Source organism: Lathamus discolor, chromosome 10 (assembly GCF_037157495.1).
Source record: "Lathamus discolor isolate bLatDis1 chromosome 10, bLatDis1.hap1, whole genome shotgun sequence".
Taxonomy (NCBI): domain Eukaryota; kingdom Metazoa; phylum Chordata; class Aves; order Psittaciformes; family Psittacidae; genus Lathamus; species Lathamus discolor.
The window spans coordinates 18,995,538-19,019,228 of record NC_088893.1 but is presented as its reverse complement, the minus strand read 5'-3'; the positions used below and the strand labels follow the sequence as shown (position 1 = coordinate 19,019,228).

The 23,691-nt window shown below is 44.1% G+C and overlaps 1 protein-coding gene across 10 annotated transcripts in view; it reads right to left on the bottom strand.

The window, feature by feature from the left end:
* The window catches only part of FSTL4 (follistatin like 4), a 396,562-nt gene that overhangs the window by 129,670 nt on the left and 243,201 nt on the right, over positions 1–23,691 (bottom strand). For 7 of the 10 annotated variants that reach the window (XM_065690678.1, XM_065690673.1, XM_065690681.1 and 4 more), the window contains 2 exons: positions 22,213–22,290; positions 10,287–10,535 (listed from right to left, as the gene is read on the bottom strand). In XM_065690678.1, coding sequence (XP_065546750.1) covers positions 10,287–10,535; positions 22,213–22,290 — 327 coding nt within the window. The remainder of the gene's footprint in view (positions 1–10,286; positions 10,536–22,212; positions 22,291–23,691) is intronic. The other 3 variants (XM_065690680.1, XM_065690683.1, XM_065690682.1) reach the window with 1 other exon arrangement.

The window sequence follows — 23,691 nt, the reverse complement described above, 5'->3', positions numbered from 1 at the left end:
ATGTCACTAAATAGGTTAAAGATATCTGGATGTGCAGTAATTCTACCTGATTACTTGGAAATGTCAGAGTTCCCCAGCTCCTGGTTGGGGATGATGGCTTTTTCTGGAGCCTTTCTGAGGAGTAAGGAGACAAGATTTGGGGATTCAAGGCTGCTCCTTTCTCAAATCAGGTTCCCTTTGTCAAGTGCTCTTTTGAGATAACTTAGCATTTTATGTATGTTAATGCCAGGAAAATTAAGTTATACTACTACACTCCCAGAGCTTAGGTTACCAAAGACATTCACTTATGTAGATGAGATAGTGCAGATCAGATGCCTTTACAAACTAGATCCATTCTCATGACCAGAACAATATTGAATGGCATAATGAAGCATTTCTGAAACACTCCTCCCATTCTTGATCTCTTGGTATTGGATGATCTTAAGGTCCTTCCCAACCCTAACTATTCTATGATTCTATATTCAGCCCAGTGCAGAAAATTAAAAGGAGAGGGGGGAAAAAAAGGCAACGGTGTTACTGAAACCACAAAGAAAAACTCTTTGAATCGTTTCTATTCATTAGGAAATAGCCATCAATTTGAGCAAGTGGCGAAATCTGACTTCAGAAAGAATATCTATCAAAAATGCTATCAGGCCAGAAAGGCTGCCTGTGCCCAAGCCACCTCTTGGAAAGGAAAACGAAGCCTTTCAGCTTTAAAAGAGCCAAAGGAATTAGCTGTAACTGATGAGCCCAAAGCCGCAGCCTGTTCACGTTTCTAAAGTGAGCCCAAAGTAACTGCACTGCGATTTTCACCAACCCATTATGTAAAATAAAACCCAGCTGAAAGCCAGTGTGGGGCCACAAAATGCCTTCATTATCTTTCACTTCTGTTCCAGTTAAAAATGCAGCCAAAATCTCCTGGGTTTGGGGAGGGGGGGTGAGGTTTTTGTCTTAATGGCCTTTTACTTCCTCAGCACTGTATAGCTTCAGCAAGATGCACTGCCAGTTTGTTTGGCCCTAACAAGCTGTTTTACCATTAAAGCAAAACACAATGTGTCCAGGAATATTAAGCGTTCTCCACAGGGCCCTGTTTTACAGTGACTCCAAGGATGACAATGCCAAATTAGAGGAGTCCAAGACAGATGTTTTCCAGATGTGCTGAGCATCTCACATCCATGTTAGATGTGGAGCTCATCCAGAACGCTGCCCAAGTTGTGCCTGCTGTGTTTAGACACGCAGTCCCCTGAGTGGGGCTTCGGGGAAAAAGCCACATACCTCGCATGCCTGCAGCAGGGTGAAGAATCCAGTGTGGTGATAACCACTGTATGGAACAAATTGGGAAGCAATGGGAAGCTGTGGATGAGAGGTGCCGCGCTGTGCGGTTCCTCCACTGCGCTCCAGAACCCAGCCAACTGAGCAAATCACATGAAAATCATCCAGCATCAGAAACCTGCAGATGATCACGGCTTCAGCAAACTGATGCTTTGGTAACACAGATTGCTCTGTTCTCAGGACAGAAAGGAAAGCGCAGGAGGCAGATGCCAACCTGGCAGATCAGAGGCAGACGTGAACCTGCCACCCCTCAAACAAGGGCTATGTCTACCGAAGTACACGACCTGAAGAAAACCTCTTGGCTGTTATTTAGAGCATGGATTTTATGCTCTAAAGAGTAAACATTCCTTACTCCGACCTCCTTTTCCCCACGCAGGCATCCCAAGTGCCAGCTCAACAATGGTATTGAGCTCCTGGGAAAGAAGAGCTCCCTTTCCACACACCACTGATGCCTCTGTACACCTTAAACCGTGGAGTCTTTGGGAGGGAGATGATCCTCCACACTGAGTGAACAGAAATCTCCCCTCCCCATGCAGGAGCATCCCTGCAGCCCCTGCCCATAAGGACCAGAGCATATAACACAGCAGAACCCAGACTCCAGTTACCTTTCAAACCCCTTCATATTACACGGGACTCCCCACATAAAAACCTTTATTTCTACTACATTTTTCCTTCTGAAAGGCCTTAAGTATAGGTTTGATCCAAAAAAAGGGCCAAATATCAGAGATTCCTTCGAGCCTACAAGTGGTTTTGCCATTGCTACCAGTTTACCTACAAGGCATCCAGGTGCTGTGTCGACGGTTAGCCACACATAGCCGTCTATCTGCCATCATGGGCAGGTTCTGAGAATCACATTTCCAAACAAGGTTTGCTTTAATTGGCTCTGCTGGTCCTCCCAGAGGAGCACTAAGATGGGGCTTCCACAGCAAGTAACTGCAAACACAAAGTTAAATCCAGTTTTCTGCTAATATTCAGGAACATTCGCTTCCTGGCAGCATTCCTGTTAGTAAACCAATTTGCTAAAATATTCATGAATAGCAAGCTAAAGGGCCATGGCCGCAGCCAAAATGCTTACGTATGAAAATACGGCTAAATATTCACTGCGAATGTTAACACAGGGTTTGGATTGCTTTAGATTTAATGAGGAAAAAAAAGCCCTATGATAATGCCTGGCAATCAGCGTCATGGTTTCCAATGGAAAACCTCTGGTGAGGAGGTGGACTGGTGTTGGAGAGGGGCCCCCAGGACTGACCTGAACCCACTGGGTCTGTGCACATGCTATATATAGCAAAGCCTTGCCCAAGCTCTAATAGCAAAGCAAAAGCCCTGTGTGTATTTTGGAAGCACTCAAATTCTTCCCCTTGAGCTTCTCTGCATCTTGATCACAATTCTCTGAGCAGGATAAATAAATAAAACCCCCATAAGCTTCAGATATTACTCTGAAATAATTCATTTGCTAAACTCTCAATTGAATTGCCAGGGCGGCAGCCAAAAAGCAAACAGGGAGGGAAGAGGAGAACTCTGACAGACCCTGATTGCAGTCATTGCAGGCAGAGACAAGCCCCGTGCATTTTACACATCTAACCTCTTACAGGAGAACCTGTGTTTGTTGTTTCAGGGAAACCAGCCCTCCCTCAAAAGGAAAATGAATGTCTGCCTTTGGACTTGACACGCCAATAGGCTTTTTACTATGGAAGTTACATTTCAATACAGCCATGAGCAAGTTTCTCCCTCCACATTGTGCGGTCCTTTCCTCCTCTGAATTTTTAACTGAAAGAGGAGGAGTGAGCTGGGGCTTTCTCCATCACACACATTCATTACCATGGGGACTGTTTGGTTCAGCAAGATCACTACGTGACACGGAGGCTGCAATTGCATTTACTAAACTGCAGTATTTCCCTTCCAGAGTCCCAGACCCGAACTGAGGGTAACTCCTTAGGTGAACACAGCACCTGGGTGGGTTTCACAACCTGCGTGTCCAAGACAGCACAGCTCCACTCTTCTGGACATGACACACCACAGTCACACCTCTGCTGACCACTACCTGCTGCACCCCTGCTTGGGCACGGGGATTCTGTGTTCAGAAGCCCCAAGCGATCCACGCCCCTTATTCACCCCTGCAAAATCTATTGGAGATACAGCACTTCCTATAGGAAAAAATAGGAAATGCCAGAGGATTTTATAGAGACAGGGGCCCTAGAATTGGGATCATTTAATAAGAGTTCCAATAGGAATATCTATGACCTTCAGAAAATCACTGCCTCTCCTCTAGACTGCGATTCCTCCTCTGTAATGGGCGGATTGCTATTTTCCTGGCAGGCCAGGATGTTGTGAGATCTAATTCATTAATCTTTGCAAAGCATTCTAGGACACTTGGATGGAAAAAGCAAAATATTATCAGTAAAAGCCTCCCATTTAAATCTCACCTGGAAACCTTCCTCTTGCTTCTTAATTTGTGACTGATGCCCACTCAATTAGAGGTAATGGGATTTACATGTACACTTCAGCAGCGCGGCAGACCCCACAGGAAAGTGCCAGCAAGAACGTCAGTGCTAATTCACATGAAGCAGCCAAGTGACTGGTACCTGCAACTCGGTGAGCCATGCTTGCTTGCTGCATCCCTGGGCTGCGCAGTGACCACCCAAAGCAACACTGGGCAAAGGGATGGACACTGACCTGCCCATCACTTCAGCATCCATCCCTAAGCAAACACTGCAATGGTGGCACTTCACCATTCAAATTCCTCCCCATGAACCAGCTTTTTGTCACCAAAATAAGTATTTTAAATAGTGTTCCTCTGACTTCACGACACCTCCAGTAGGATTCATACAGTTCAGGCACCCCCAGTGTAAGGAGGACAAGGGGTACCTCAGAGATTAAACACAGGAGACTGAAATGAGCTCTTAGGCAGAAGCTCTTCCCTGTGAGGGTGCTGAGGCGCTGGCACAGGGTGCCCAGAGAAGCTGTGGCTGCCCCATCCCTGGCAGTGCTCAAGGCCAGGTTGGACACAGGGGCTTGGAGCAAGCTGCTCCAGTGGAAGGGGTCCCTGCCCATGGCAGGGGTTGGAGCTGGGTGAGCTTTAAGGTCCCTTCAACCCAAACCAGGCTGGGATTCTACTATTAGCAAGAAGTGCCTGTTAAATCCTTGAGCAGAAAGGGAGCAAAGGCTGGCGGAGGCTGCCACTTAACTGAACCTGCAGCACCCAGCCTGGTGGTACTCCCCAGCACTCAGAATTACAATTTGCTCCATGGATTCTTATACTGAGCATCCAGAAAAATTAGCATTTGTGCTGAATAGCTTTTAATCAACTGTTCTGTTCAGCCTGGAGAAGAGAAGGCTGCGTTGAGACCTCAGAGCAGCCTTCCAGTACCTGAAGGCGGGCGATAGGGATGCTGGGGAGGGACTCTTCATCAGGGACTGCAGTGACAGGACAAGGGGTAACGGGTTCAAACTGAAACAGGGGAAGTTTAGATTGGATCTAAGGAGGAAATTCTTTCCTGTGAGGGTGCTGAGGCACTGGAATGGGTTGCCCAGGGAGGTTGTGAGTGCTCCATCCCTGGCAGTGTTCAAGGCCAGGTTGGAAAGAGCCTTGTGTGGGATGGTTTAGTGTGAGGTGTCCCTGCCCATGGCAGGGGGGTTGGAACTGGATGATCTTGAGGTCCTTTCCAACCTGAACTATTCTGTGATTCTATGATTCTCAAGAGTCAGTCCTTTTTATCTTTAAAGCCCCTCTAAATCTCCTTGTCTGAGTCTGCCCTAGCCCTGGAATTTATTCTATATGTTTCTTTTTCTACATTCAGTTTCCAGCACCCTTTACCACAATCCAATCACTTTTATCTTTAATCCTCATCTTTACCTTTTAACCTTTTCAGTTCTCTTTTTAAAGCAATTTCTTGGTGTTCTGGGGTCTCTCTCGGGGTTTGTTTGTTGGTTTTTGTTTTAATTAAAAAAACCTTCACCTCTGACTTAGCACAGAGATGGAGATGCCCCATGCTTCAAGTATGGGTTAAGCTCCCAAATTCACATACAATGAATATTAACCTGATTTGCAGAGGATTGAGGTGAACATTGAATCCAGACGGCCATCAAATCAGGACAAGCACGTGTCAGATGCAAACAGCACACATAAATAGGTAAAAAGGAAAGACAAACATCCCCTGGCATACTGAGTGTCCTGTGTCTCTTCCCACATCCTTTACTTTTATTCTCCATCCTACTCTATTTCCTCTGCTTTCATTCCCCATCACAACCACTCAGGCAAAGCATCAAAGGAAGCTTCATTATCACCTCTCAGCTTTCCAGAGATCGCTGCAGTGATGGTTTACCAGTGCCAGGCTTTGAGCTGGCTCAGCAGATGCCATCCACCCTAAAGAACAGTGAGAGCGGCATCCCATTTCTCTGCCCTCAAACATAGCAAGCTGCAACTCTGGATGCTTTCAACTGAGACTGTCTCATGCTACCATTGTCTTCTTCCACGCCACAGAGTTTTAGGCCGTGCTTTTCTATTTTCAGTGTGTGAACAGTCCCCTAAACCCCCTTTCTCAATCACCCATCACACCCTTTACATTCATGTACCAAACAGTGCTTGATGATGGCGTAGTCCTCCAGTAAGATGAACAGCCTGTACATTGCATTAACCATGGGCTTTAGTGACTGCAGTTCAACCAGAACACCCAAAGCTACAAGGGGGAAAGGAATTAGGAGAAGAATGCTGACTTTCCATTGGTGGTGTTAAGATGCTCGTACTGCTGCTGAAATACCCTTTAATTCCTTTGTTCCCTAGTTGATACATACTATGAGGCCGTTTGGTTTTATGGCAGATATTACGGCCATGCACGTCAGGGCTGGCAACGGGAGAAGATTTATAGACTGGTCCTTGAGATGAAACAGATCACAGAGACCAAATAAAACTGTTCACAGGGGCCCCAGTCATGACCATCGTAAAAACCAAACTTTACACAATTTCATGTTAAAAACAAAAGGCCACAATGCAGCTACGCCTGCGTTCCCCAGATGGTCACTGCCTCAAATTGGAGCTATAAAGACACAAGGAATGCTGGACCGGGATCACTTTAGAAAACACCACTTTTCCCACTAGCTAGGAGCAGACTGTCTCAAGTTCACATCCTCACATAAATCAATGGAATTTCCATAATTTATCCCAAAGATTGATGCAGCCTGTTTATAAGGAGTTAAGCTGTCAATCACATTTAAAGAGGATTCAGCCTGAAAAGCCAGGTAAAATTGATTCCTCCCCAAAAGACTCCGAGGAGGGAGCTGAAAAAGCAAGCATGGGAATAGTAAGGAATCCCTTTGGTATTCAGTGTGCTGAAGTATTCAGTGTAGTGAGAACTGTTCCAGCCCTACAGAGAGCAAACACATATCTCCACTGTATAAAGCGTTTCTCTCTCTTTATAAGGCTTGAATCTCCTAATATATTTACATTGGACACCAAAATGATCATTGTAGGCCAGACCTACAAGGTGAAGACCCCAGCTTGCCCCCCAGAGGCATTAATTTCATGCCTCCCATGAGCTCTGAATCCGCCTCCCTGCCACCAAAGCAGCCTGTCAGCAGTGCTGCAAAGTGAAATCAGCAACTATTAATTGCCAGCTGGGAAATCTGCCATTAGCTCACACTCAAGATCTTTTTCCAGCTGGAAAGATAGAGTGTGATAAATGGAGCAGATTTCTTTGCAGTCTGGGAGCCAGCCGACGGAGCGGGTTTGCCTGTTTTGCAAGCACTAAATGAGCAAAATACCCAACACCTTCTTAAGAGACGGTTTTGAAATGCTATTCACCGGAACAAATGATTTCTGGAGGTAACAGCACCAAACTAATAAGCGGACAACAAATAAAGTAGAGGAAATAAAACACCATCACCTGAGGCTGAATTCGTATCTGCTCAGCATCACTGCAGTGATGTATCACATGAGTTATTAGCCTGCTTGGGGTTTTTCCCCCCCCAAGTTTGTAATTTATGTACATTTAAGCATAGAAAATGTCCTGTCAACATACAGATGATTATCATTTCCCATAATTAGAAAGAAACTTTTTGAAACTGGAGAAAAGATAAATGAGAAGTTGAAAATGAAAAGATGCCATTTAAGACCCTAAAATCCTAAGATTATGGGATAATGTGTGCTGGATGAGGTCTTGGAATTTAAACCTTTAGTGCAGGGTCAGACCAGGTTGCTCAGGGCTATTCCCAGCCAGGTCCCGAAGGCCCACAGAGATGGATATGCCACTTGGGGAGCCTGTCCCACCACTCGAACCTCCTCCTAGGAAAACATTCTCCTAACTCCAAGCAGATCCTCTCATTTCAGCTCTCCCCTTTGTTTCTAATCCTTCTCCCATACAGAGCAAGGCTCCAACCTCTATGCTATAAGTGCCTAAATATCATACAAGAACAAGTTATCCTCGTTCTTCCAATGGGCATACACACTTGCACACATATGTGGTACATACAACACTTACAACCCAGCACATAGCATGCACGTTCAAAGTTCATGGCATGAAATACTGTTCTGAGCAACAGTGAAAGGCTCCAACCCAGCAGCGTGGCTTTGTGCATAATGAAGAGAAGAAAGCCAGGTGTCTTCTACAGGGATTTCTTTGCAAATTCTGTACCAAATCCATACAAAAAAATGTGATGAATATGTTAAATGACAAAAAAAAAAATCCTTTCCCAAACCACACAAAAATAAAAAGAGCTTTGCTCTTTGCTTTGTTATCAGTTTACTGAGGATAGACCTGGCTCAGTCAAAGTGGAATTAGAGTATTTGATCTCTGTCATACTTTAAGGCCATCCAGTTTGTCTCTGATAACTGGGTAAACTGGCAGAGCACACAGATGCAATCTGTGGCATCCCTCAGCTCTACTCAGGGACTTAAGCTTTAATTGAACAAGTCAACTGGGACCAAAACCCACAAAGCAGCCCACTCATCAGCCTGACTGTACTCACATAATTAAACTATCTCCTGGACAGAAAACAAACAGAAAGCGTGTGCCTGCTGAGAGATGTACACCTCATATCCAGCGCGTTTAAGGTTGTTCTCCAAAGTTTTACCCTTTATGCTGCATTCATAAAGCTGATATAAACCTGTTGCTTAATTGCTTACTACAAATCTGCTATTCAAAAGAAAACACCATCATTCTGTGGTTTACAAATAGAAGACTAAAGTACAAAGACATGAAAAGATACACAGCAGGCTACTCAGGAGCTACACGGCAAAAACAAGGGTTGAAGCCAAATACTCCTATGGAGTCCCACTCCGTGGGATTATTCCCCCCTTAAGGTAAACTTTGCTTGTCTATATTTTATCTCTCCAGACAGCGGTATGAAGCTTATTTATTCATGCAGGAAGACAAGTGAGTTTGTTTCTTCCCTTCCGTAAAGCTGTTATTCTGCTGAAAAACAGATTTAAGCAGTGCTCCATGGCAAGAGTTTAAGGGTTACTTTAAACTGGGACACAAGACTACTACTTTCTGATATCATTTCATGGCGTGTTCAGGAAAGTAGTCAAGCGTGACATTGTATCATTAGGTATAATACAGCCACTGCAGAGGCACTGATTACTGCAATGAGAACTCATTTTCTTTAATGCTCTATGTGATAAGCAATGAATAAAAACCCAGGTCAGAAGCATCATTGTAAGAAGGTGAGTTACATACAGGAATGGATAAACTGAGGGCACTTTTTGGGAGTCAGGGGAAGAAACCTCCTCTTCCCCTTGACCTGCTCATGTGCTGTCCTTCCAAATATGCCTTTAGGTGACCCTTTCCATGACTAGCTTCATACAAGGCCTATTGATCCTAGATCTAATTAACCACTTCAATTCAGAGTGTGCTGTGACAAACCAACCCAGCTCAACCAGTGTTTACCAAGTCCATCCTCTGACCAGCCCCTCTGTCCCAACCACAGTCAGACCTCCAGAATAAATGAGACAACAGTAATGCTTTTCTACCTCCAAAGAGCATCACAAGGATATATTAATAAGGCTCTTTGAGTAGGCTCCTGTTTCTTAAACAGGCTCTTCTAGCATCATGTTAGTAAACGAGAACCTGTGATGAATAGCTCTGTACACAGCCAAGCTCCTCAGGGGCTCAAATGCCCAGTGAGCTGCAGATAAAGGAATTATTTTCATATTTGATCACATAAATGTCACTGGATATATTTGCAGCAACCTACTCCAATCTTACTGTAAGTATATGGAGTTGTATTTGACAGCGAGTTTGAGATATACTCTAGTGAGGCCTTTACAAGGCCTCTCATTAGAAATAAAATCATTTATGACTTCCTCCACTCCCTGGCATTTCCTCACATTCCTGGCTACTGCAGCCTCGCTTGACTTCTGACAGGATGGTACATGGCATACAAAACATTGATGGAAAAGACACAGGACTCCATCCCTTTCACGGTTTGGTGCAATAATGATAATGAAATTTGCTACTGACCCAGTAAAACAGCTGAAGATGTATATAGCCTACGGGTAACCAGAACTGTTCTGGCGGCACACTCTCATTTCATCTACACAGCTTCTTTCCTTTGCCCATGTCATTTGCCTAAGCAGGGTTTTGTTTCTCACTGTTGCAACAAACTTTTTGTAATACCATATACTTTTTCTTAACATCTTTTGTCTTGTTCAAAGCCTTAACAAATGGACAGGATTGTAAAGAAGTTATCACACTGGCAGCTGAAAGCACTGAGCAGCACGACGACAGCGCATACAACGCATACAGTGACGTTAATTATTTACCAGTTCCCAGTTTGATTACATTTTGGGTGGTGATGACACTAAGGAGCTTAATAGCTGCATAAAACATTGCGTTATGTTCTACAGCGTCCTAGGGTAAATCATCCTTGAAGAATTTCTCTTTTAGAAATAACAGCAACCGTTCAGCCGTTTATCAGGATTACGGTAAGATGAGTGATGAAAGTCCTACAGAAGTATTTATTTTTAATGATGCCCTTACCTTTGAAGAAACAATCCTTGCTGTGGATAATGTAGATTTTCTTCCTCTGCAGGCAGGAGGCTCGATGGAGCTGACAATGATTCTCATAAAACTTGCCATCAGATCCACACACGGGCATGTAGCTGGACTTGCAATCCTCCACACATCTGCACTCGGGCTGGTTGGTGTCCTTGTTGACCACACACTTGCTGCCCCGGCCACAGTACTTCTTCTCACACGATGCGTGCAAGCCATCCTCCCCATAAAGCACTGGGAAGAGCAGAAAAGATCACATGAGCAACGTTTGCCTAATAGAATCCTAAAATGGCTTGTGTTGGAAGGGACCTTAAAGCTCATCCAGTTCCAGCCCCCTGCCATGGACAGGGACACCTTCCACCAGAGCAGGCTTCTCCAAGGCCCATCCAACCTGGCCTTGAATACTGCCAGGGATGGGGCAGCCACTTTATCATGTATTTATTATTAGGAAATAAACCCCTGATTTGGTACATTTCAATAATCAACTTCAGACCACACTTCTCCATTGTAGCAGCACAACCAGCACAGGAGGAGGAGCTACAATACAAGGCTTCCAAGGCAATAAGCTCAACCCTTCCAGTAGCAGCAGTTTGAAGAGTGTGCTCTTCATCTGTGCTCCCAGACCTCACTCATCACAACACTGAGACGTGATGGACGTGTGGCCGCTTGTTCTTTTAGCCCTTTGTGAAACTAGACCCTAGAATAAAAGCCAGTGAGAGCATATCAGTGCCCAAACTTCGGCCATGAGTTACATTCAGAAAGCAATTCTCAAAACCTCCTCGAGCCACAGAACTCACAAGGAGCTTCAATTTTTGGCAGCAAAGTGCCTTAAGTGCCAGTACTTCAGCTTCTTGTATCCGCATTCATAGCCTAACTTCCAGCCCGTAAGCCAGAAGCCGAGCAATCCCGAAGCCAAAATTCACACAGGTTTCAATGAAAGCTCAGACAGACAATTGCTGAGGGCTTTTGCTATAATAACCCCCAGGAAAGACTGCCACTGAAGTCAAGGGACTATTACAGGAAGATGCTTCTCACTGTAAAAGCAGCTATCAGTATCCTTACACTCTGAATAATGACATATAATGAAAAAACAACTTTCTACTACTTTTAAGAATTCATTGGGTATAATGTTCCGAACATTACTGTACTATCTGCTGTGTGATGCTGTTAAAAGGCTAAGAAAGCTGCCCTTGTACTATAACATCTTCTGCTTCTGAAGTTTCCTTGCTTAAAAGCTTGCAACAGAACATTATTATAATTCACACAGGACAGGGCACTGCCAAACAAGCCACTACTCGGAGCAATAATTAGCATTATGCTCAATGAAGAGTTGCCGGAAATTAGATTATTCCATGCTAATTGGAGTGCACAAAGTTGGGAATTACAAAGGGCTGCTGCAAGAGGCATAATTAAAGCAGGAATAAACACTTTGTCATGCATAACCTGCCGCCAGCCTTGCAGAGCCTGCCAACAGCCTCTGGCTGTTCCCATGCCAGTGATGCAGGCTGGACCAGCAAATCCCTGTTGTCTACATTTACCACACGCAGGTTTGGCTCTCGCCAAGGTTTTAGTGCTTGCTGGCTTCCAGAGGAAGCTCAAGTGGATGCACTCCTGCAGATGTGCTCCAGCATCCAATGGGACAACCCCTGCAGCAACTGCAGCACCACAACATCCTCCAAAAAGCACCCAGGACTCTTCCCTTCAAAGATGTTTCAAGCAGCAGAACAGTCCAGCTTAGGAGAGCAGGCTGGATCTCACTTAAAGACCCCCTATCACATGTAGTGGAGATGTGAGGAGCATCAGCACCAGCGACTGCAACCTGTCGATCCTTTCTTATGCTAAATTCCTTGCTGTCATCGACACAGCCCTTGCCTGCCCAGCATTTTATGCCAATATGAAATGTCCCAGTGTTGAAGCTATGTTTCCTCTACTAGTGATCCAGAGGTTAAAGCCTGCACACAAAGCCAAGCAGAAGTTTCTACAAAAGCCCATTTTTCCCTGTCCCTGTTAAGCCTTTGTTTTTATCACTGTAAATCTGAATGGGGAAAAAGTCTGGTATTGGAGGATTAACTATTTGACTCAATAACTCATTAAAATTCCTCCCACTTGGCAAGCTAAGAAATATTGACTTTTCCTGACTTGTAATAAACTAGAAGGTCAAAGCACCTCTGAGCTGTGCAAGAAGTAGTCCCTGGAAGGAGGCTCTGACTATTCTTTACCTACTCCATTAATTGTTTTAGAACTTCTGGATAACATCCTCAGGAATGCAAATTCTGTGGCCTCAAGGAGATCTCACTGCCAAGGCCATCCGCATTCATGGGGTCTGCTCTAGATCCAAGCAGCATGAAGGTCTGGGCTTGAAGAAACACTAGTCAAGCATCCTTCTCCTTTCATGGCAGGACCTACACCTGTACAGGCACATATCCATTGCAACGTGCTTCAAATTACATGTTTTGGAGACTGCTGTTGATGCCAAAGATGTTGATTCAGGAGCTATTATTGTCTATATCAATGTAATTCACCCACAACTACAGCAAACCCTTTTCTTCTGCTGTCTTGATGACTAAAACTTGATCTCTCAGATCTAGCACCCACTGAGGACTGCACCACACATCTTGCTGAGGGTTACTTCTGCCTCCTCATTCACAGTGGGCTGCTCTGATTTAATTCATCAGGTCACATCTGGGCAGGCCACATCTGCACCCTACATAACAGCTACTGCAGGCACCGGCAGCAGCAAAAACCCTCTTGAAGCCTGAAGTGTTTTTTGGTGTTTTGATTTTTAATGTAAACTTAGCATTACTGAAGACAAATGGTGTTCCCATGCAATGCAAATCCTACATTTTTTGCATGATACACCAAAGGTTTGGTTAAGCAGCAGCTTATAAAAAAGACAAAATCCACCTATTTTATATAGACAAAATCCTACATCCACCCTGGTTACTATGGAGAAACCACAGAAAGCCTGTCTATGTTTATGCTTCATTCATTTTGTTCACAGTTTGGTTTCTTCTATGTTCCCAGATGCATAATTCCTGTTTAAACACACCTAAGGTGGGTGAGGCGTTAGGAAGGATAACCTGCAAACAGCTAGAAAGGAAAGATTTGTGTATTCGGGAATCCTGATGTGCTTCTACTAGTACAAGCCTTCTGAAATTCAGATGCTTGTGAGCAAAATGTTAACATGGGATGTCTGTGCCAGAATCTGATAATGTTGATAGCTGCTCTTTAATTCAATTACTATTTGCATAATCCTTTGAAGAACTAAAGCTCCCCACAAGCACACTCAGTTGTACAGACAGACCCTCTGCCTAGGAAGAACAGTAAGGGGATGCAGAACAGAATGAAGCCAGTGGAAAGAGAGAGGAAGGGAGGTACTGGACTGTAAAAGCACTGTTGTCTTTGATAATTCACCCAAAGCAGCACCACGCGCCATGGAAAAGGACCTTCTTCCACTGCATTAAGATGCCTTTTTGAGGTGATGCCATGGGCATCACCTGAGCCACAAGGACAATGGCTGTGTGTAGCTCAGAAGCATGCAATTGCCATTGTTTGTCACATTATTAAAAGTGACTGAATCCCCCACTCCTACAAGGATTATTAAAACCAGAAAGAGGAAAGGTAACCAAGTGAAACTCCCAGCTAACTGCTCACAGTATTTATGAGCCCCAATGCACTGCATAGGAAAAGGCATGACTTATTTGATTTATTAGTCACAAAGTCATTGTCGTGCTTTTTACTCAGGTTAAAAATGGATCATCTTGCAAAACAAGCCAGTTTTCAACACTAATTAAGTTTATCCAACATGGCTGAAGTCGGCGTTGTTATACTGTATTGAAGCCAGAAGGATGGAGAGAGGAAACCCGTTCACATACACCCACGGAAACACTCCACTTCGCACACTGGTTTATGCGTGCCCTAAGAAATTCGGAATTCCAGTGGAAAAACGACAACAGCTTGGTGCAGGCAGTAAAATAACTGAGTCCAGGAATTTCATAAGGCTTATTAAAAGGAAAATTAAGGTGTTATTGACACATTGGAGAAGTGCCCTCTGGCCATGCATTAATTCATAAAGACAGAGACCTCATCTACCTTTTACACGCCACTAAATATGTTACAGATCAGACTTTTTTCTTTACTCCCAAACACAACCCTATTCCTTATTCCAGGAAAACTCCCAAAGCATTCAAGGGCAGGCACCGACTTCAAGTAAAATCAACCAAACCCATCACACCTATGAGCAAAGCCAAAAACCAAACAGCTCTGTCGCATCGCTACTCACAGAAACTTGCTTCTACACTGCAGAGAAGTTCTATTGCTACATTTATATATAAAAAGCCACTTTTCCTTCGAGTAACAGTGAGCTCCTGCAGGAAGCTGGGCATCCAGCTTCATTGCTGAAGGGAAAAGTTCAGGTATTACATCAGAACTAGAGCCCCAGCTGTAATCTTTAATTATAGGGCACTGGAGACTAGTAGAACTGAAACTGGAAGGTTCTATGCCAAGTTGTTCAAAGGCAATGTTGCACCATGCAGATGTTGTCCCAAAATAAAATCAAACCCTCTATAACATGATAAAAATATTCAGTCTCTAAACTAAGCTTGTTATGTCCACGAGAGAAACCAGTGAGGTAACAGTCACGAGCTGTCCATCCAGCATCTTGACACCGGTCTTCCAGCATTTTGCCTTTCCTACATTAAATAATCTCCTATGGTCTAAAATGTCACACCTGTAAGCACTATTTACTGCTGAAAAACATATATTGACAGTACATATACACACACAATGCACACACAGGTGTATGTGTTTAAGTAAGTATCTTAGAGCAGGACAGAGAGGGATGCAGCAGCTTTAGAAGAGGAAGACGGCAAATCAGTTACTTTTACTCATTCAGATGCCTTACACGAAACAGAACGCTGGATGATGTGGAAAGCCTCCTCAAAACAAAAAAAGGAGGAAAACTTCCCTGATGGCCACATTATTTCAGGAGGACTCTTGAAGAGTTTAGAAAACAAAACAGTCACCAAAAGGAAAGGAAAATCTGCTCCGGAAAGGAGTATTGCGACAAACAGTTGCACCGATGACACCGGCACCAAGGGGACTGCTGAATCAGGGTCTGCAGTTTAATATCAAAGACAAACAGATTAGAATTGCTCAATCAAAGTTCAGTAAGAGCATGCAGCGACTCTGCAAATAACACTAAGGAAGCACTCAATATAATAGGAAATTTTTCTGTATCAATTTCTATGTCCGAAACGGGGATTAATGAGACTTTCTCTATGTCAGGACTGTGAAACCCATTAGAGGCCACACCATGAAAAGACATTTGAAAATTTCCAGTAACTACACTAGTCCTAGTGTAATTAGCCTAATTTTTGCCCTGTTTAAAATCCATTTAACTATCATGAGCTCAAAAGCTTCTTTAAGTATTATTTTTGGACAGTACTGTGGTTTGTGGGGGTACTAACATGAAAAAAGAGGCAGAAAAGTACAAACCAAAACATCCAAACTATGTAAAGCATACAGACTACTGTGAAAGAAATACCAATATATGAGACCATATATATTTAGATCCTTGCCATGAAACTTTACCATGCACAATTTCCTTGATTGCTCTCTTGTTGGAAGAGCTACTAAAGGGGCAATTCACAAAATTGCACTTTATTAAATGCTTACCTAAAGTTATCTGTTATAGGTGCTGCATATTGAAGGCAATTTTATTGCATTACTCCTGCGCAGCAAAAATAGACATGGACCTAAATCTACTGGACTGCTGTGCAGCTCCAGTGGGTACCACACTTTGCCCGGCATTTGCAAGCTGCCTGGCAGGTTGCTATACATCCAGCCAAAAAAAGGCACCACATTAGCAGATGACCAGTATACTGCTTGCAGTGGTCAGAAGGACTTAATGCTTCCTTGGGCACCTGTATTTAGTGCTGTGAACGACCCAGTGAAGCTGGGTTTGTGTATCATAGAATCACAGAATGATTAAAGCTCACCCAGTTCCAACCCCCTGCCATGGACAGGGACACCTTCCACTAGAGCAGGTTGCTCTAAGCCCCTGTGTCCAACCTGGCCTTGAAGGCTGAACATGCATGTGTGCACACATATTTTACTTGATCATGTCTTTAATTATCTCAGTATTCCACAGCCCAAAGAATGCAGAAAATTTCCAGTATCGGATCTGGAAGGAACAGATCACATTCATTCTTTGGCTTCTTTGGTAAAATCATGTATCAGAAGAATATAATCTTCTGAAGGCAGGCAGTGAAATTCCCATAGGTCACTGCTCCAAATCTGTCTGGTTGCCTTTAATCTCGCTCATCAATCTTCTGTCTGCCCCATTCCCTCACTCTTACTCTCAGGACCAGCCTTACTCCTCTGCCTTGCTTTCAGAGGTCTTTTATCCTTTGACCATCATAGCAAGCCCTAGCACTCTACAGGCTACTATAAAAGACATAAGAAATCAATAGCACAGTGCCATGCATCTTCCTGCTATTCCTTCAATGAAGTTCTTGTGGCAGAGACTACGAGGAGGTTAGAAGCCAATAATAAAATAACAGTAGATGACTTGCCTGTTTTCCCGGTGAGTTCTTCAATTACATGACCAGCAAGTTGCTGGAGGCAAGCCGAACAGTCTAGATCTTCCCTGCTGTCTGCATTGCTAACCTTTAAATCTGCCCATGCACATTGCCTTTTGCTCGCTCCCCTTTCCCTCCCATCAAGCTTCTCACACCTCCTCTTGCCCCTCCAGAGCCACAACCTGTTGTGAACCCAGAGAACTCCACACGTGATGCTACCCCCAAACCTCTGCAGTACAAGGCAGCAGTCTCTCACTTCCATCTATTTTCCAACATCCGATTCCAAAACTTTAACAATCTTACCCTCACTTTCACCATTTCTACTCGGAGGAAGATGAAATCCATAAACCAAGTGTATTGGGCCATGCTGCAGTGGCATGGGAACACACACAGACACTGCTAGGTGTTATTTTAGGTGTTACCATGCCTAAGCGCACACGATGTCTTGCAATATTAGCAACGATTCAAGAATAAAAGATGCCAAGTTTCTATTCTAGGAGTATTCTACAGTCTTGCAAAAACATCTTTTTCTAAGGTTTTTTTTTAAAAAACTCATTACTTTGCAATAAGACCACTTACCAGAAAATAATTGTGTTTATTTAATGGACGCCTATTTCCCTCTTAGATATGCACAACCCAAATGTTATTTGAGATTGGATAGAAAGATGTTTTCTGCTTCCTATTTATTTTCTCATTCAGTGCATCAGTTTCTAAGGCTCACTAAGGAAGAAGTACAAACATCAAAAGCGTCATGTTTGTCTCAAAAAATAACATTATTCTGATTATTTTTGCTCAGAAGAGGAACAGATAATGACCTTTTATAACTAACATCCATCCAGCTTTCTTATTACATTACTCTCGAATTCTGCTCTTAGTAAAAATATCATCTGACTTGCACCAAGTCATACAAATGCCACTGCACGAGGTTTCAATGTGATGGATTACAGAGACCTCAGCTCTCAGCATCACAGCGACGCCTGTGTCAGCGCTTCCATTAGTGTTTCCTTCTCTTTAAGAGGCGCACGCCGCACGTTTGACCCTTACAAATGAAGTCACATTCTAGAAAAACATTTCAAAAGCTATGCTAAAGCACAGCTCATAAATGGAACGGGGCAGAAACACCAACAATTAAACACCAGGTTTCCAGTAACGTCCATATTCTAACAGGTTATTAGTGTTACTTAGAAACACTTTGTGGCTTGGAGGAATGGGCTTCATTCTGCTCCACCATCAGAAACATTTAACTGCCCTAACAAAGAGGGACGAATACTCAGAATGTGAATCCATCTGGGACAAGGAGTGATGGGTTCAAACTGAAACAGGGGAGATTTAGGTTAGATCTAAGGCAGAAGTTCTTCCCTGTGAGGGTGCTGAGGCGCTGGCACAGGGTGCCCAGAGAAGCTGTGGCTGCCCCATCCCTGGCAGTGCTCAAGGCCAGGTTGGACACAGGGGCTTGGAGCAAGCTGCTCCAGTGGAAGGGGTTCCTGCCCGTGGCAGGGGTTGGAACCGGATGAGCTTTAAGGTCCCTTCCTGAAAAAGAATCAAGCACAAGCCTGCAAATCCACCTTCAGAAATGACAGTTTGGTCCCTTAAGACAATAAATCTACAGAGCATTTTACTGTCCCTTCTCCTGCCCCTTTCTTGCAACACCTCGGTCATTCACTATCACACGTAAAGGAAGGCAGACAGGCTCTGTGGAAATTAGGGACTGGATTCATTTTGTGAGTCCACTTTTGAGCACTGATGTTTTTCTGTAAAAGCTGCCATTTGCTAGGAATAAATGGCATGGGAAAAATAAAGGTCTTCAAGCCATTTAGTTGTAATGGAGTTTGTGTTAGTGCAGGTGGTTTGTGTTTGGGCAGTTTTTACTTCTGGGTGAAGTGTAATGCATGTTTGACTCATGGCTACCTTACTTGACTGAAGAGGCAGGCCCAGCAGCAGGAATAGCAGCACTCCTGCATTACATCTAAATCAGCATAAGCTTCCTGCTTGAAACCGTTGAGGTTTCACGGTGTCTTTTCACTTCTTTTTTCTTCCTCTAAGATATTTCATTTATGTTTTCCTGACTAGATGCCTTAGAGGCTCATAGATTACAAGCATAGGAGCATTACCATATAACAGAAGTGTGAGACAGAAACCAAACAGGTCCATTATGGGGGGAATTACAATCATGCAGCTACTGAACGAGGATGTATTTGAGTTGGGATACAGAAGAAAGGATGGTTTTATAAATCAGTTTTCATGACTGGTTTGGGTGTGAAGGGACCTTAAAGCTCATCCAGTTCCAACCCCCTGCCATGGGCAGAGACACCTTCCACTAGACCAGGTTGCTCCAAGCAAGCCTGAAACATTGCCACAGGGCAATCCCAATCGATAACCATTTGTATTCCCCTTTCCCATTCTACGTTATCTTTAACAAAGCTCTTTTCCAAGACTGAGAAATAAGTAGAAACACCATTTTCTAAGCAATCGCATCCAGTTCTTCTGCTCCTTATGCTAATTTTGCAGTTCTCCACTGGTTTAGGTTTCTGTTTGCTGTCTACCTCAAGGACACTGTTATACCCCAGCACTCCCATATTTTGTGGACACACCATTCTGCTTCATTGCCTGCTTCATCTGGGGCCAGTGTCAACACACAAAAGCCTTCACCTCATATAGAAGACCTTGACATGTTGGTCTCTGCCAGCAAATGCACCCCAGACCTAAGAGCCTGAAGTTACTACCAAGCCTTCTGAGGCTCTGTCCTCATGGCACATGTATTTCTCATGGCCCTCCTGAGGATTTTATCAGTGAAGGAAACTACCCTGACTGTGACTGAAGATTTATCTCTTTCTTAAGACTTCTGAATACCGGATTTTAAGATCTCTTCCTATTCCCGAGATAAATACCCCAGCACATATCCACTCTCCTTTGTCATCCTGCCAAACCACCCAACCTGCACCAAACAGAAGTGTATGAACCAACAAGTTAAGCTCCTAAATTAAACAAAAGACATCTCTCTTCTTCCCACTTATCCTCCAGCAGTTACTTCTCCCCATGATTCTTACACAAGGGAGGACAGAAGAATTAATGCCATTTTCTACTGCATTACAAACCTTCTGACTCCCTCCGTATTCGCTCTCTGCTGAAGGAAGCAGTTTAACTTGCATTTACCTGATGGGAAGAGTTATAGCCTATTGAAAGGATAACGCAGTAAAATGAAAAACCTACTAAAAGGCCATTTTGAAAGTGAAAAGCCTCTAAAACTTCCCAGACTGTTAAAACTGGTATCAGTGTAGAAACGCAGCATTAGCACTGAGACACTGTTAACTGCTTTTGGTTTATTCTGAGGAGCAGGAATATCACTGGTTTCTCAGGCTGAGACTCACAATGTCAAAAGAAAAACCCAAGAAGTGAAAACAGATAAAAACCAGCCACAAATGAAGGGGTTCTGCAGTGGGTGTGTTGGTTTCAAACATTCACTTCAGCTGAATTCCCTTCATTTGCACAAGTGGGGATCTGCTTCAGGAACTGCATAGGGGAGCAGAGTCCTGCCCTGCAGCCACCCACAACAAGCTTCATCCTTCTTCACAGCATCAGTGCTGGTCCACAGCCATGCAGCAGAGAGTCCATTGAGGACTTAGGAGCCTGCTCTCCTCACTCATTCTCACCAGGAAAGCATGTGGATTGCTGAATCTGAAAGGACAGATGTAAAATAAGAGTATGTGCATTCACTGCCACCCCTTTGAAGTGCTCTGTACAAGGGATAAAAACAAGCAACTGATAAAAATCCACAAAACGTTTCCTTTCGAGAACAAAGACACCATATGAAAACAAGGGGGTTAATAGAAGAAGACAAAAAGCTTGGGATCAAAAGCAGGAGTAAGCCGCAATCATCAGTCAACATCAGAATACATTGGCCGAAAGCAGCATTATGGGGCTTTCTGTCAAGAAAGGGAATGGAATACACAGAGTTTCTGTGTGGGACACGTTTCATGTTCGGCTGATCCACACGGATACAGCACAACTACACAAGAGGAGTACAAGACGTGCAGAGACACCCACGAGGATGCTCCAAGCTTCATCCAACCTGGCCTTGAACACTGCCAGGGATGGGGCAGCCACAGCTTCTCTGGGCACCCTGTGCCAGCACCTCAGCACCCTCACAGGGAAGAGCTTCTGCCTAAGAGCTCATCTCAGTCTCCCCTCGGGCAGGTTCAAGCCATTCCCCTTGGCCTGTCCCCACAGGCCCTTGTCCAAAGCCCCTCTCCAGGTTTCTTGTAGCCCCTTTAGGTGCTGCTGCTATCCCAAAACCAGAGCCTATAGCTTGCAAAGGAAACAAACAAGTCTGTGAAAGGGATGACTGAACAGCCCGGGCAAAAACATTTGCTTTAGACATAAAGATTGCATCCATTCACCCCCAGCCCTCTCCTCAAACCACACCATGGCTCAGAGAGCGCTGGCTGCACCCGCTGCTGCTGACAGCCCCCAGCCATGGGCAGACAACGCTGCCTTCTTCACACCCTCCTCTTCCCCCCTCGTGTCAGATCAACTGCAGCACGAAATGGCTTCAACCCCTTCATAATGGGAGAACATGCCCAGCAGGCAAAATCCAGCTGGTATTTTGTGCTCACGGTAAATAGGATTACTGGCAGCAGTGAAAAGTGAAGTCCTCTGCTCAACAACACACTGGGGATGGCAGCTGCTTTCCAGCCTTGGACTGCAAATACCATCTTGCCAAAGCTGTCTGTACTAATGGGGCCTATTTTCTCTATAGGAAAGGAAAAGGCAGGAGAGAATTCAATTTTTATGCTTCTGAGGCTCTTATTGAAGCGCATGTGTTCAACTGCTCCCACTCCCGTTAACACCCAGCATGGGGAGATTCAAACCTCATGGTTGCAACAAGCTGGGGTTGTCCAACAGATAGAGCAAATGTTTGTAAGTTTTTCTTTCATTTGGAAGATTTTCTGCATTAAACGTAGCACAGACTTGACTAAAACCCTGTCCTTCTAAATGGAAATACCTGTTTCCAGCTGAAGTACAAACCACAGCTGCCAACTATTCCCGTTCTAATCCTTACCAGCGCCAACAGGAGCTGCTCTTGCAGAGCAGGTCTCCGCACGGATCCCTGAGGGTGATTTACTGACTCCAACACCACTTGCAAGCACTAAATGGCTGCCTCCAGGTTACTCAGGTGGAAGAACACGCACAGTGCCCATTTCAGGAGGGAGGGAAAAAAAGGTCTGAAGCTGTCGATGAAGAGAAATCCCTCAGGTCTCACCATGAACTGAGTGAATGACCAGCTGGTAAGGAGGGGAGAAAAAGGGAAAATGAGAAGAAAGCAAACTGGCCTGAGTGCGTGATCCCGAGCCAAAACACGGTTTCCCAGAAGTTCTCATTTAAAGTTGTAACTGATTCAACAGCGCCTGCTGAAGTGGATAAAACACATGAAAAATTCAAAATTACAACATCTCTTCCCCTGTAAATGCCTCTCCGTCAGAAACCGGGCTCAGATTCCGAGGAATAGGGTCTAGAGGCAAGCAGAAACACTCTTTTTCTTGGGTTTAAATGGGAAACCCCAAAGCACATCACTGGTCAACAATGAAAGGGTGACCACCCAAAGAGGGACTCGGCATTCCCAAGCCAGCACAAGCACAGGGCCACCCTGGCCAGAGCTACCAGGCTGAAAAGGCTGTTTGAGACTTTCTCCCCCCGCACTTGTTCTGCACATTTGTGCTGGCAATTTCAATTGATTTTATACTGAAATATTGCTGTGAGATGAGACACGATCGCGTGAGGTGCAGATGTAGTTAACACAATTAGCAGCAAAGACATAGTTATTAAAAGGAGGGGTGGGAGAATGAAAGAAAACCCATAATTCAATAGTCTTGCTTAAAGCAAATATTGCATTTGCAAGGGAAAAGCAAGGATCTTGTTCCCTTCTTGTGCATCTTCCCCAGCACAACTATTCCACGCACTCAAACTAAGTAATAAACGCCTGAATGTCTCTGAAGACATAAACTGGGATACAGCAAAGCAAGCTGCTAACACCAAGCTTTGTACTGCACAGTCCAAAGGGAGTCCACGGCAGGGACAAGGCAGAATGCATTAAATCTCAATTAGATCACAGTACACAACAAAGCACAGAGCATTATCATCATATTTACTCACGCAAGGATTAAGTGGCTTCCTTTGGAGATGTCTACGCTTGCAAAGTGTCTTGGGGACCAAGTGGCTCTTTGTGGTGAAGAGCAGGCACCACTCTGTACTTCAATGAGCTGCACCCATTAAATGCATATCATAAGTATTAAATGCATCTCTCATGTACAAAATGCATCTTACATGTGTGTATGTGACAGGCTTCAGCATTTTGGAAGCGCTTCCCAAGTATTTTTAGCTCATACTTCTTATTGGTGACTGACTGGATATGCTTCAATGCCAGAATAGCAGTGTAGAAAGAAAAATGATAAGGAAAAAAAATAAGAAAACATAAAACAAAGTAAAGCTTTGATGGCATACTTGGGAAGAGCATTACTCTAATAAGGTAATGTTCCAGCCATTTCTAAAGCTATGATTCAGGCAGCGTTATGAAGTCATTATTTGCAAATGTGTTTGTTATACAGTGCTTAGTATTAATAAACCCTCGTAATTATACGTTCAAACAATTTACCCTTGGTATTACAAACACATCCAGGCTGATGGCCAGGCATGCTACAGCAGCATCTCCTGCAATGGGACCTGCAGGAGGATTCATATAGCCACAGAAAAGAAGTTTCCATCCCATCTCTGAGCCAAAGTAAAGTTCACTTCCATAAGCTTCACAGCACTGA